This window comes from Nematolebias whitei, chromosome 11 (assembly GCF_014905685.2).
Source record: "Nematolebias whitei isolate Nwh7 chromosome 11, NemWhi1, whole genome shotgun sequence".
In the NCBI taxonomy this organism is placed as follows: domain Eukaryota; kingdom Metazoa; phylum Chordata; class Actinopteri; order Cyprinodontiformes; family Rivulidae; genus Nematolebias; species Nematolebias whitei.
The window spans coordinates 5,789,600-5,804,298 of record NC_056508.1 but is presented as its reverse complement, the minus strand read 5'-3'; the positions used below and the strand labels follow the sequence as shown (position 1 = coordinate 5,804,298).

At 46.6% G+C, this 14,699-nt stretch overlaps 1 protein-coding gene across 1 annotated transcript in view; it reads right to left on the bottom strand.

Annotated features, from left to right (window-relative positions):
* pfkfb1 (6-phosphofructo-2-kinase/fructose-2,6-biphosphatase 1) overlaps positions 1-11,929 on the bottom strand; it is a 44,507-nt gene extending 32,578 nt beyond the window's left edge. Inside the window, exon 1 of the mRNA XM_037683875.1 lies at positions 11,902-11,929. Coding sequence (XP_037539803.1) covers positions 11,902-11,929 — 28 coding nt within the window. The remainder of the gene's footprint in view (positions 1-11,901) is intronic.
* Positions 11,930-14,699: the final 2,770 nt, after the last annotated feature.

The following is a 14,699-nucleotide window of genomic DNA, read 5'->3' as shown; positions in this document are numbered from 1 at the left end:
CAGATTCTATGAATATAGGCGTAGCCCTTTAAGGCTGTCGCTGATGGTTTATCCCGTTATGCGCAGCATAAGCACTGAAAAAATTAGTCCACGCCCACCTGCTGTGTGGGCCCCACCCGGTCCGTATAAATTACGTTAAGAGCGGGAAATCGGCTCCCATTTTTTCTTCAGCGAGCTAATATAGCACTGTCAGAAGAACAAAGAAGATAAATTGTGTAAATGACCAACCTTTGCGGAAGATGCTTGGCCCGGCAGTCGACCTCCGGTCGTCCGGTGAGTTCTCCTCCCCGAGGAGAAGATGACAGCAGTCTTATTCCAAGGTAAGCGTCTGGGAACTTTTCCCAGTGACAGGTCATTACACGCTGGACAACGCCATCTTGTGTTTTTCCTCTTATCGCCGACCCTCGGGGCGAACCGGATGGTTCCTCCGGGGCAAGGTGTGCTCAGCTGCAGCCCCCGCTGCTCATTCCCTCCTGGGGAGCGTAGTGTAGGTGGAGGGGGGCTGAGTGAATGCTCACCCCATCCCACCTCGTTTCGCATCGGCGATCACACCGCTCCCGGCCGACAGCGCCCTCAGGGGTTGCCCGGCGGAACCCGGGAGGAGGCTGACATGAAGGGACCCCTTTTTTTCTACGTCCCTCGCCTTTTCCCGCCAGTTCGGATGATCGGCGGAAAGGTTATTTTTCACCGACGTGTTTTTTCCAGGCAGCCGCAGTTAGCAACAACCTGCGCTGCTAGCATATAGCATGTCCAAGGGACTGAAGGCCGCAGACCTGCCTTGGAGACAAAGAACTCCTTCTGTAAGGCAACTGACGCTATTCCTCGGTTCCCTCCCCTGGAGCCAAGCCTCGCGGAAGCTTCCGGAGCGAAGCTGCCCAGGTCGGAGCAGCGTCCCGTCCCTCCGGAGGAACCAGACGGCGACCAAAGCTCTCCAATCGAGCCCACCGATGTGTTTTCAGGCAGCCGCAGTTAGCAACAACATGCGCTGCTAGCATTTAGCATGTCGAAAAGGCTGGAGGCCTCAGACCTGCCGGAGGAGACAAAGAGCTCCCTGTGTAATCGGCAGACGCCATCCTCAACATGTGCGTCGCTCCCTCGGTTTGCTTGTCGAGGATTGTAGCATGGATGACGGTAATCCAACGTTCCATCTGGCTCCGTCACTTTCCATTGCTGCCGGAAAAGCTGCACAAAGACCGGATGGAGGGCCCCATCTCATCGGACGCGCTGTTCGGAAGCAGCTTGACGTCCATGCTGACGAATTCGAAGCAGTCGGAGGAGACGTCGGAAGCTGTACGCCATCTCATCAAGCCACGCGGCTCATTCCGTCCCCCAGCCCGCTGGAGAGATCGTCGAAAGCAGAGGCAATAACATCGACGCTCCACGGCAGCAGCAGCTTCGTCTCGCCCAGCTCCACCACCAGCCCCGCCCGCCAGAGACCACCCCTCCTCAGTCCGGCAGCCTGCATTTCAGCGTTTTTTCCCCAGAGATCGCCTGCAGACGGCGCTCGGAGCAAACAAACCGCAGGGCTCACGGGGGAGAAGTTTTAAGAGATGACGGTCTGCGGAGGATGTGTGTATAAATGACACAGGAATTGAATAAATGATTTTTCAAAGATCAAATGCCTGTTTTTAGCCAGTCTGTAAGCTCGGATGAGCTCACAGCCGCTACACACACACCCTCCACTCATAAAGAGCCGGTGTCCTTAAATAAAGGTTTTTTAAATCCACCGCCGCTCCTTCACATGCCCAGACGCTCACGTGACACCACGGTAAGCGAAATAACTTGTTGTCAATCAGACCCGCACGATCACCTCCCAACGGTGTTAACGCGCTCCCGAGCGAGACAAGCAGCCTCCATCCTAACGGCACTGTGTCGATGATGCACGCACAGCTGCCCGGCGCTCACCGGCCCACATCGGGATAAATGTGGGACCGCAGGCCGGGTCCGGTGGAGGTCCCTGCTCTCAGCGAAAACAACACACGCCTCTCCTGAATGAACGCGAGTGGCCGTCATCCACCGCGTCTCAGCGATCAGCAGCTCACGGCGGCATAAGCGTGAGACAGCTGAATGAATCCAATGACGGGCCCCGCCCTCAGCGAGAGCGGCGCGCGTCCCCCCAGAGGAAACGTGCGCTCCCGCGAGGCTCACAACCTTCACTTCGACAGCACGGCGTTGATGACGTCACGCCCTCCACCTCTCAACGTTCGCACAGCGACGTTAAACGTGCAGCCTTCTCGACGGCATCAGCTGACACACGCCTCGCCTCAGCGCACACCGCCCCGCCCGGACATGAAGGTTGGTCCGCGATCCAGTCACAGCGCACGGGCGCGCGCAGAACAGCCCTTTCGAGAAAACCTCGCCTTGGGTCACGCGGAAAACATTTCCGCGACGCATGACGGCGGTCGAGGCGGAGTTTTGGATGACATCCGTTCAAAACATGGCACATCATTTAAACGCACGTCCACTCCACGAACGTCACGCAGAGTGGTTAAAAACATGCTCACCGGACAGATGGATGGACAGAGTGTTATGCAAGGGTTACACGCTGCAGTTTGCAACCCGACCCCCTCCGTTCGGAGGAGTTATAGAGACGGTCCTGTCATCACCAGACCAAGTCTCAGCCTTAAATGCAGAAGTCCAGGAGCTTCTGATAAAGGGTGTAATCTCAAAGTGTGTGGAGACAGCCCTGCATCCACTGCACAAAGCAGGGATGAGAGTTTTGTTTTACCTGGACGACCTGCTGCCCCTGTCTCACTCCAGACAGGAAGCATTGATACAGGCTCAGGTGTTAGCATCACACCTGCTAAATCTGGGCTTCGTCATAACTGGAAGAAGAGCTCGATTTTCCCGGCCCAGACAATTGTTATCTGGGAGTGGAATTAAACTCAATTACCATGACGGCTCGTTTATCACAAACAAGAATTGACACTCTAAAAACCAATTACGCCACGTAAGACCTGGCAAAGTGGTAACAGCTGTCTCCGTCATGAAGCTGTTGGGAATGACGTCATCAGCTCACACAGTGGTCCCGCTGGGTTTGTTACACATGAGACGCCTCCAGAGGTGGTTTACGCGTCTGCGTGTGGATCCAGTAAACAAAAGAGACGGATGATCACTGTCCCTCCCTCCGTGGGAGCAGACCTCCGACACTGGGGAAACACCCTGGCTCTGTCAGAGGGAGTCCCCGTCAGCAGACCCACGTCACGTGTCAGTCTTCACGGACGTGTCTCTGTCAGGTTGGGGGGGGGGGACATGCCTATCTCAAGCAGTAGGGGCGCTGTGCCCCACCGCACACCAGCCCGCATCAATGTTTTTGGAGTGTCGCACAGTGCTGAATGTGATTCAACATTTTGCTCCCGTGCTACAGAATCAACACGTGTTGATTCACACAGACAACATGGTGACTGCTGCGTACATAAACCGCCAGGGGGGTGTGCGTTCAGCCCAGATGTTACACATTGCGCGGAAGCTACTGAGTTGGGTTCATCAACCTGCTCTCTATTAGAGCGGTTTTACATATCCGGTGTTCTGAACAGAGGGGCGGATGTAACGTTCAGGGGCGGCCCACGTCACGTGGACCGGATCCTCCATCCGGATCTGATGTTTTCAGACGCAGCAGAAGTTGGCAAAGCAGCTGTGGACCTGTTTGCGACGCGAGAAGAACGCTCAATGTTAACTACGGTTTTCCCTGAGCCCGCGAGACGATCCATCGCTGGGGGGGGACGCATTTGCTCACAGTCGGTGGCCCAAAACGCTTTTTACGTGTTTCTTTTCCCCCACCTCCTCTGCTTTTTACGGTCCATGAACCGAGTTCAGGAGGAGGGATTGACAGCTCTCCTGGTGGCTCCCGGCGTGTGAACGCACCATGGTTCCCAGGCCTGCAACGTCTGTTGTGGGGTCGCCGTGGAACTGTCGTGGAGGAAGGATGCTCTCCTTCAGGCAGGAGGAGCGACCAAGAGTTACCCAGAAATAGGTCAACACCGGTGGGTCTGACCGCTGAGCGGTCCCACTTAGAGGATGGGTCTCCCTCAGGAGATAGTGTGCACAATTCAAGATTCACGTGCTGCATCTACCACAGTTCTGTACACATCAAGGGTACGGCTTTTCAGCGCTGGTGTACAGAGAAGGTTTAGAGACCACTTCATGCCTTTTAGGCGGCGTGTTGTTTTTCTACAACAGCTGATGGATAGGGAGTTGGCTTTCAATACGCTTTAACGTACGTTGCAGCCATCTCTTCCTGCCACAAAGGGTTTGGAGACAGAACAGCTTTTAATCACCCGCTGATGAAGCGGTTTCTAAAGGTGTACAGAGATGTAGGCCTGTTTCATGCCCACTTGTTCCACAGTGGGATTTTACGCTGGTCCTGCGAGCCCTGATCAAAGCTTCAATTGAGCTTCTGGATCAGGTTTCATTTAAATCCTTGTCTCTTTAAACAGCCCTGTTGCTGGTTTTAACACCCGCTAAGAGGGTAAGTAATTATCTGCCCTCTCTGTTGTTTCGTCATGCCTTAGAATTAGGCTGACGGGCAGCTCAGCTGATTTAAGACCAACCCAGCTTTTATGCCTAAAACATCACGAGCTCTTTTAAATCAAGAGTGATATCGTTGGAGGGGTCTTTTCCCCCCACAGATCAGAAAGGGAAGCATCTGTTCATCTTCTCTGCCCGGTGCAGGCGTTGACGTGTTACGTAACGCGCATAGCTGCAATGCGTTCAAATTCAACAATTGTTTGTGCATTATAGAGATGCTTCTGCAGGTCGCCGTTATCCATCCAGCGCTTGTCACACTGGCTGTGTGAGGCCTTTTTTCTGAAGCCTACAGAGCATCAGATTTAGGGCCTCCTGTCAACCTCTAAGCACACTCGACCAGGGGTATCGCATCTTCGACTGCTCTGCATAATGGTATGTCAATGCAGGACATTTGCACTGCGGCTGCATGGTCAACACCCTGCTCATTTATTCGCTTTTACCTACGTGATGTAACGGCTCGTTCCATGACACATTCTGTCCTTAGTGCTCTAACAGAATGAATATTGTTGTTCTCATGGAACTCTTTTTAAGCTCACTTCTGTCTGCATGCATTACAGTGTGAGATGTTGTTTTCAGTCACAGTCGTGTCTGTGATTTTGGTTCTATTGTCACTAATCAGTTCATGATTATTGTTAACAATCAGTTCATTTGATTATTGATCAATTCATGGACATTAATCTGTTTATACTGTTCAGCCATGAACCAGTTGGTTCATGCCCCCCTCCCCCCCCTCTTTTAAACTTCCTCTTCCCGTTGAAAGTTTTTCCGGGGTATTCATGCTTGTCAGAACGCATAGCTACACAACATGCGTCTGTGCATGGCACATAATTACGCGATGCGTAGTTTATGCACACGGGGAGCTGGGTGACAAGACGTTTTTTTTGGGCAAGCTTCCGCTTCTTACTGTGTTCGAATGGACCCAGTGAGGCGAGGACCACATCCGCTTCGCCCTTAAACCATCAGCGACAGCCTTAAAGGGCGAAGCCTATATGAAATAGAACGTTGGTTACGTACTGTAACCCCAGATTCTATGAATATAGGCGTAGCCCTTTAAGCGTCGGGCCTCACTGGCTCCTAAATGGCTGAAGAAAAAAGCTATTTTGGGAGCCGATTTCCCGCTCTTAACGTAATTTATACGGACCGGGTGGGGCCCACACAGCAGGTGGGCGTGGACTAATTTTTTCAGTGCTTATGCTGCGCATAACGGGATAAACCATCAGCGACAGCCTTAAAGGGCTACGCCTATATTCATAGAATCTGGGGTTACAGTACGTAACCAACGTTCTTCTCGGTTACCCACCCAAAACACCATTGAAATAGTGCCAACTTGCCCACGGCTAATATTGAATAAACAACCAAAATCAGCTCTAAAGATATAAACCATAAAAATCTTATTAAAATAAACACAACTACTTTGCCAGAAAAAAAAAAATCATTAAATGTGGATTATGGAACATCAGATCTCTTTCCTCTAAATCCGTTAGTTAACCTGATAACCTGATAACTGATCATCATACTGATTTATTCTTTCTGACAGAAACCTGGCATAAACAGGAAGATTTTGTTAGTATAAATGAATCGTTGGTTATGTACTGTAACCCCAGATTCTATGAGTATAGGCACAACCCTTTAAGGCTATCGCTAGTGGGTTTATCCTTACGCACGCAGCGCAGCACTGAAAACTTTAGTCCATGCCCACCTGCTGTGTGGGCTTCATCCCCGGTGGTATAAATTATGGTGAGACCGAGTAATCGGCTCCCAAATAGCTTTTTTCTTCAGCCATTTAGGAACCAGTGAGGCCCAGAGCTTAAAGGGCTATGCCTATACTCATAGAATCTGAGGTTACAGTACGTAACCAACGTTCTATTTCATATAGGCTTCGCCCTTTAAGGCTATTGCTAGTGGGTTAAAGGCGAAGCAGGATGTAGTCTATGCCTCACTGGGTCCATTCAGACACAACATGAAGCACCTGCTTGCACAAAAAAACATTTCATCACTCAGCCTTCTGTGTGCGTAATTATGTGCTGCGTAATTGCGTGTTCCATGCACAGGAGCGCACCGGAGAAAAGATCTCTGGTGAGGAAAAAAGGCTGAGATAGCAGACCTGCTGCTGTCAATAGGAACAATGGAAGATACGAATTGTAACAGTGCAACGATTAACAGAGCAGACCAACAGCTCCTCAGGATGAACCAATTAATAACGATAAAGTCAGCAGTCATGAACTTGTGACTGATAATAAATATCTCACACTGCAACTGCATGCAGGTAGGTGTGAGCTCAAAAGTGAGGCTCCATGAAACAAATAATAATCATTCTGTCAGAACCCTGAGAACAGAATGGGTCATGGAGAAAGTAGAAAAATCATGTAGATAAAAATGAATAATTGAACATGGTGATGACCAGGCAGCTGCCATACAAATATTCTCCACTGTCATCCCTCCATGCAGAGCCATGGAGTATGAAAACCCTCTGGTGGAATGTGCTGAGATTCTCTGGAGGATCCAGTCCAGATGAACTGTAAGCTTCAGAAATATCCTCACGCAACCAGTATGAGAGGTGCTGGGTGGATAGAGGATGTCCTGAAGAACTGTCCCAGTAATGCACAAACATACGCTGAAAACGGTGCAGTGCAGCCGTGTGTGCCACGTAACATGAAAAATGCACGAATGGGACAGAGGAAGGTGAGATGTTGCTTCCTCCTCAGAATTACGAGGAAGAGGATAAAATCCATCCAAGGTTATCACTCTTGATCTGAGTGAGCTTGTGATGCTTTTCAGTAAAAATCCTCCACTCTGGAGATGGAGGTGAAGGTGGATGTCTTCAGCTTGCCGGGCCCAGCTGCAGCCTCGTTCCAGTGTAACGTCACAGCTGGACAGCGAGACCAGATGGGGTCAGGGCAACGAGCCGGGGCGGAGCCAACCTTGCCAGATTACGATCAGGGCGGAGGGAGGCGAGGGATGGAAAGTCCCTTGTGTTAACATTCTCCTGGATTAAGCCAGGCAGCTCTAAGAGGAGGGCGCCAATGGCTGGGAGAGGTGTGGTCGCCGACGTGGGAAGATCCGAGGTGGCTGAGCATCCGCTCGGCCGCTCGTCTTCCATCACTATACTCTCCAGGAGGGAGGGGGCAGCTCCGTATCGCCTTTCTCGGAGGAATCATTCGATTTACTGCGTGACTCTGCATCAAAGAAGGCGGTGGGATCGTCCCGCGCATAGCGTCCCGCCACAGAAAAAAAAAACACTCAGCGGAGCTGCTGCCAACAATGCCTTTTTCGAGGGAATCATCCGATTCACCACGAGAAAAGAACACGTTAGAAAAGGCAGTGGCGTTGTCCAGTGAATAGCGGCCCTCCACAGTAAAACATTCAGCGGGGCTGCTGCTAACATCGACTTTTCCTAGAAAATCATTCGATTACCGCAAGGTAAAAGCATTAGAAAAGGCAGTGGCGTCATCAGCGGGTAGCGGCCCGCCACGGAAAAGCATTCCTCGGCGCTTACCTTGAACAAGGCTGCTCGTCTCTGCTTTTCCTCGGGGAGGAAGAGCTCACTGGATGGCAGGAGCTTGGCGTGGCGGAGACCCAGGCATCCTTAGCAAAGGTTGTGCCGGTCAAAGCTTGACAACTTTTATTTCAACGTTTTTTTTGTTGTTTTGCTTTGTTTTTTTTGAATGTCCAGAGGACCAAATTTAACTTTTTTAGACTTGACAACTTTTCCTTCTTCGTTCTTCTGACAGTGCTAGCTAGCTGGCTGAAGAAAAAAATAGGAGCCGATTACCAGGTCTCACCGTAATTTATACGGACCGGGGATGAGGCCCACACAGTAGGTGGGTACGGACTAAGGTTTTCAGTGCTGCGCTGCACGCGTAGGGATAAACCCACTAGCGATCGCCTTAAAGGGCGAAGCCTATACGTAATAGAACTGACCACTTTTCTTCACTATGCTACTGTCTTTACTTACTCTGCTCAACCCGTTTTGTACTTGTAATTTTGTTTTCTATCCTTGACATTGTCTTTCTTCCAATAGGGGGTGAACCTGCATCTGCATCTGGACCCGTCGTTCTTTGTTCTTTTGTCTCTCTTTCCTGTCCTCTCAAACCGAGCCGGTCGAAGCAGGTGGCCACTTATCCTGAGCCTGCTTCTACTGGAGGTTTCTTCCTTTTTAAATGGAGTTTTTCCTTTCCACTGTGACCTTTGTGCTTGCTCAGGATGGGAGACTGTGATGAAATGAAGATTCAATGAGTCTGCTGGCTTTCTTAGATAGAGATCTTTACTAATTGGCTTTTCTATGTATGTGAATGTTCCTGTAAAGTGCCCTGAGACAACTTTGTTTTGAATTTGTGCTATAAAATAAACTGAATTAAATTGATAAAGATTCTTAATAGGCACCTCCCTAGGGAGGTGCTCCAGGCATATCTGACTGGGAAGAGACCCCAGGGAAGAGCTAGGACAAGCTGGAGAGACACTGTCTCTTGTCTTTCCTGGGATCACTTTGGGGTCCACCCAGAAGTGCTGGAAGAAGTGGCTGTGAAAAGGAATGTCTGGGCCTCTCTGCTCAAGCTGCTTCCTCCTGCCCTGATGGATGGATGGATGGATTGATGGATGGATGGATGGATGGATGGATGGATGGATGGATGGATGGATGGATGGATTGATCAGCTCAAGCCTCAGAAGTGTCATAGTGGTTTAGTCAGAATGATAATCTTTTGGTCCATATCTGTATACACCAATAATGAAACCCCATGAACCAGTGGACAGATATTTTTGAATGAAACTCAGAAAATATTCATTGTTTCATTCATTCTGATTTACAACTGAAAACCTTTTCGAGTCAGTTCCATTTTAGATGGCTGCCATTATAGGTGATGATGGCAAACACTAAAATGGCTGACTCAAACAATTTTACAGGTTCTGAACAAATATTTGATGTGGCAGTAGTTGAAAGTTATTCCCAACTTCTAACAAAGTTAAGTCAGGTCCTCTGGACAGAGGACCTGACTTAACTTTGTTAGATTTTTCTACCTGGATTAATGAGCATGAATCAGAATATTTTTCCCAACAGTGCAATCCATTGTGCAATATTGTTGCTTTGCACAATGCCAATCCCCCAAAATTGATATAGGCTCATACAAACACTATCTCTTAGAAATTTACAGAACAGTCACTTTTAATTTACGATTTGTATGATTTTAAAAAGTATTACAAAATTTCTGTCTATTGAAACCCTAGGTTGTCCAGAAGTGTTGCAATTTACTGCTATTTGCATTTGCAAATAACTAAACAATTATGTGTAAATAAATATGTAATGCAAAATAATTGATGGTGTAAAGAAAAAAATGTTTTGGTGAAATTGAAAAAAGAAACATACATGTTACACGGCAGGAAATCACTTGGTTATGGTTGCATTCAGATTAACCATTAAATTGATGGTCCTGCTGAACATAAACTTTATTATTTTTCCCTAAGGGTGTTCAAAGAACTATGTCATTTAACTAACAAATAATGACTAAATTTTGTAAAACATCAGATCTTTGAAATATTTTCCTCAAATATTCCAAAATTTCCAAATATTTACATTCTCAACCAAATTCACAATGTTGTACAAAATAAAAACGATTAAAAAAAAATGCACAAATTAAAACCACCCTAAAATGTTTAAAGTTTGAGTCTGATGGAACACCTCATGAAAGGGTTGATAATAGAGTTTTAGCCCATGCATGAGACTAGCGCACAGTTTTGCTTCAAATGATCAACAACCAAGCCACAGTGCTATATTAAAGCTCTGTGATGGATAAATGGCCAATACACCACCTACTCCCCTACCCAGGACCTCATACGCTGCCATCATGATAATAAACCCCAACTACCTTGCTACATGTTTGTACATGCTCTTGAATTTAGCCCCTCAAAATCCTGAAAACACATGAATAAATGTACCCCAATTAAATTAAATGCTATTCTTGCACCCTCTGGAGTAAATTCAAAAGCTTGGTCTCTCCATACATATAACACTGAATTTCTGTTATAAATATATTAACTGTATACAAAGTTATTGAAGTTGGAACACACACAAATCATGGAAAAAAATAAAAAATGCCAGGTTAAGTACATAAAAAACACTACTGGCTATGAACAGAAAACACTGGCAGAAGTACAGAAGATTTCTGAAACATTCACAAGTAAGGTAAACCCTAAACCAGAAAGACAATCTAAACTAAGAAAAACAACAGAATTGTGATATACAAATATGTGAAACCATATCAGTTTTTAAATTAAAGCAAACACATTAGACACGTTTTACAAACAACACAAGTGTTGAAATGTGTGGAAACAGAACTCTGTTGATAAAAAGAAAGTAAAGTGAGACAGGTGCAAAAATGTGCAAAAACTATTTTGTTAGAAATAGGCCAACATGACATAGAGTTGCAGAGTCACATTTGTAGATCAGTTTCTAATTTCCTTAAAGAAAAATATTAACTAAAATTTAGATTTTAGAATTATAAATTTACAAGAAACTACCCATCCCAACCTCACAACATGACTTATCATCAACTAAAAGCTTCTCTAGTCAGTGAGCTCAACAGTGGGCAAACTCTACAGGTCTTCTGACTTTCACCTGGATGGTGGTCAATTTGAAAATGAGATCAGATTCACTTCCAAGTACTGTTTTCCAAGATACCACAAATAGAGATCGTCATGTTCCAAGCTTTTGGCTGTGTACAAAGTCTAACATGGTAGTTCTGGATGGCAGCAGCCAGTGTTTTCTGTTCTGGGACAAAGACAAAGTATATGGACAGGTACATGCAAAGACATGTTCACATTTGTCCTGACAGGAGTTAAACATGCTATATCAGAAACAATGGCCATGCAGTCTCTGTTTTTTTGCCTTCACTTTTATGCATTCACAATTATAATAAAAGCTAAATACGAGTTAAAAAAAATAAAACAGAGAAAATGTTTAAAAATTTTGAGGATAATCTCATTTGCATTTTTTCTCCAGTATTCTTTGGGAAGCTTGAGCATGTAACAGTCGGGTACAGTCAGTCCACATTCTCATTCTTGCATGAAAGTGCATGACCAGTTTTTTAAATTTTTTTACCTGTAAACATTGTACCTGAGAAGAATACAGAAAAGCTTAACTCAAGTTGATCAGCTGGCAGGAACTTGTTTATATAGCTTAACTGTTCTTTTTCTGTTCAGTTGTATCAGTAGTATGGTTCATTTACAAGGAAAGTGGCTCCCCGTGGCTAGTGAAGCATGACAGAGCACATCTATTTTTGACTGTGTTGCAACATGTAGACCTGACATCCTGATGTTAAACATGAAAAGAAAAACTGTATGATAATATGCTATCTGCAGAGGGAGTTCTGGGGAGCTCACCTGTGCTGTCACACCTGTGGCGCCTCATAGCTTCCTGTTCCAATCTTTGAAACCCTTCAGTAAAGCAACCTGTAGACCATCACAGTCACATACAGGATCATGTGGCCAGCGGCAGCAGAGTGTGCTCTTTTTAAAGAAACTGAAGTACTGTGCCAAAGCATTCACAACCAGCCCCCTACCCTTTAGGCCTTCTCTTTTGCCACTCTAGTGACATATGATATCATGCAAGGCTTGTCTTTTAATGTTTGCAACTACTAGAGTTCACAATGTACACATGGCAGATGAGAGGCAGCGCTCAGATAGAGTGTCATTAAAGAGAGAAAGGAAACTGAGGAGTTGATTGTTGCTGTACACTGTTAAGATATTTTTAATCTAGACTGGTCTTATGATTTTGATCTGCTCATAGACGGGATTATAATGAAATTATGACCCGGTTCTGACTGGGTTAAACTGGGCCAGCAGCTCTGAGAGTCTCCCTGATGATTCAATATCTGCTTGCCACATCACGTAGAAAGGCTTTGAAGCACCGTCTCATATTTTTCCTAACACGTCAGTCCACATAAGATCCCTGAGATCACACTTAGCCACACCCCCTCATACACTGATAGGCTGAGCTCCCCTTCTGCGAAAGGAGGAGTCATAGGACCCCATAAATTAGTGATGACAGGGGACTTCGGGGCTCTTCCGGGTCTGTGTACACGTGACATGGTCCGGAGAGTCCAGCGCTGTAAAACTGTAATCTTCTCCTGCCTTTTCAATATAATTGATAAAACTTAATTGACGTCTCATTGATTTATTTGTTAGCATGAGTTGCTACTTCTGAGGGAGGTTCGAGCCGGGGGTAAGCCCGTGGGCTGGAGGGGGTTTCCAGATCCGGTGGCCCACGGCCAGCTCCCGTCTTTAACAGCTGGTGCCGTGAGGACCTGGACTCCCGTCTGTTGAAGTGGTAGCTCAATTTTTATCAATATTTAGAGGTAATACAGCGGCAGTTGAGTGGAGTCAGAGCAGACTGAACACGCCGGCTATTTATCTTCTCATAAGGTAAGCAGGAAACCTGTTACATCGAATTTCTGCGTGTCCCTTAAGGACTGACAGGCTGCTCTGTTTTCGGTCCGGTGCACGCATTTTAAAAAGCTAAAGGGCAGTGGAACGTTATAGTTTTAATAGTGATTTTGTGAGTGTATTTATCGGACGTAACCATTTATATACGTAACGTTTTTTCACCTGGGCGCACGGGGAGCGGGCCAGAAGCATTAGCAACAACGCTGCTTTGGGATATATTTGTTTAAATGAAACCAGGATTCGGAAGAGTATCAGCACGATGGTAAAAAAGAAACACACACACACCGCTTCTGCTAGAATAATTTGTGTCTTTATTACTCCGCCACAGATTAACAGCGTGAAAGCAAGCAAAGTGCAATCATACTCAGATATACACACACAAGTGTCGATTGTCATCAAATAGCTCTCACCGTGACACAAAGGCTGGAGAGCCGGTTCAGCCTGGGTGGAACCAAAACACACCGACACAGCTGGGCGTCCTCGGCCAGAAAGACCCACAGCAGACTCTAACCTGGTAAACGTGCTTCTCCTACTTATATTCTCCCTCTCTCCCTGCATCACATTGAAAGCATTCCCCAGTGAACAAAAACATGTTTACTTGAAACTCAGAGAAAACGGCAACTCCCCTCCATCTACCCGGGGGGAGTAAAGGCTCCTCTCATCTTGAGGAGAAACATGCCCCAAAGTGGAATGTGAGGAGGATGCTCTCTTATCAAGGGAGCGATCACCCATCCCATCCATGTGTGGAGGGGTGATAGACTCCCCTCTTATTAAAGCAAAAACACGTTTATTAAAACTGTCAGGATAGCGTGAGAGTCCCATGGTGAAACAAGTTTATCAGGAACCTGGGGCGTTGTGACCTAAGGGCGGGCCAAGCCCCTCTGCCAAAACACTCCCCAAGAGTTTAATTAAACATTCCTTTAACACAACTTGCTCTCACAGTAACCCGACCTTAGATGTCCACATGGAATGTTTTATTTTCAAGCTATAATATGAAAAGCATTTAAAAACATACAAAAGAATATGGCATAAAAGCATATAAAAGCATTAAAAACATATTATATCATTCCACCCTTGCGTTTATGACATGTTCCACTAATTTTAAAACTTATTCCCCTCAAAATCAAAATCTTCAGGATATCAGGAAGGATCAGCTGGTCTCTCAACACAATTGATCAACTTCCCCCGACAGGAGTCAGGGTAAGGAGGACACTCTGAACTCTAGAGGAAAAATTGGATTCATGATGACGACTAGAATCTAATGTTTGGGTTGGTGGAATCTGGTTGTCTACAAATTCGTGTGGAAGTGTTGAAGCTTGACAGTGCTCGGACTGAATGTGGACCTGTGACAGGGATTTGGAGCAGCTGTATCAGGACTGTGATCTCCCTGGCAGCACTCATGAATGGTGGGAATAATCTTGGAGAAAGCTGTGAGCTCGACTTTTGGAGTAAAGGATCAATTAGGCTGTTTTGGAGTTTCCATAAGAGAATATGTACCAGTGAGACTTTAAAGGCAGAAACGACAATTCACGAGTTCTGCCTGACCCAAACTGTGGCCTTGATGCCGGACTTATCTCAACTCCTCCTGGAATGTTTTGAAAACAACAAAGATGCTGTGACTGTTTCCTCACCCCTCCCTTCCCCAAGGCCGTGGACATGTGACAGAACCTCAAATGAGCTGAAGATGAACGTCACGTCTTATCTGGACAATGGCTGGGGGGTGGGGGGGTGGGGGT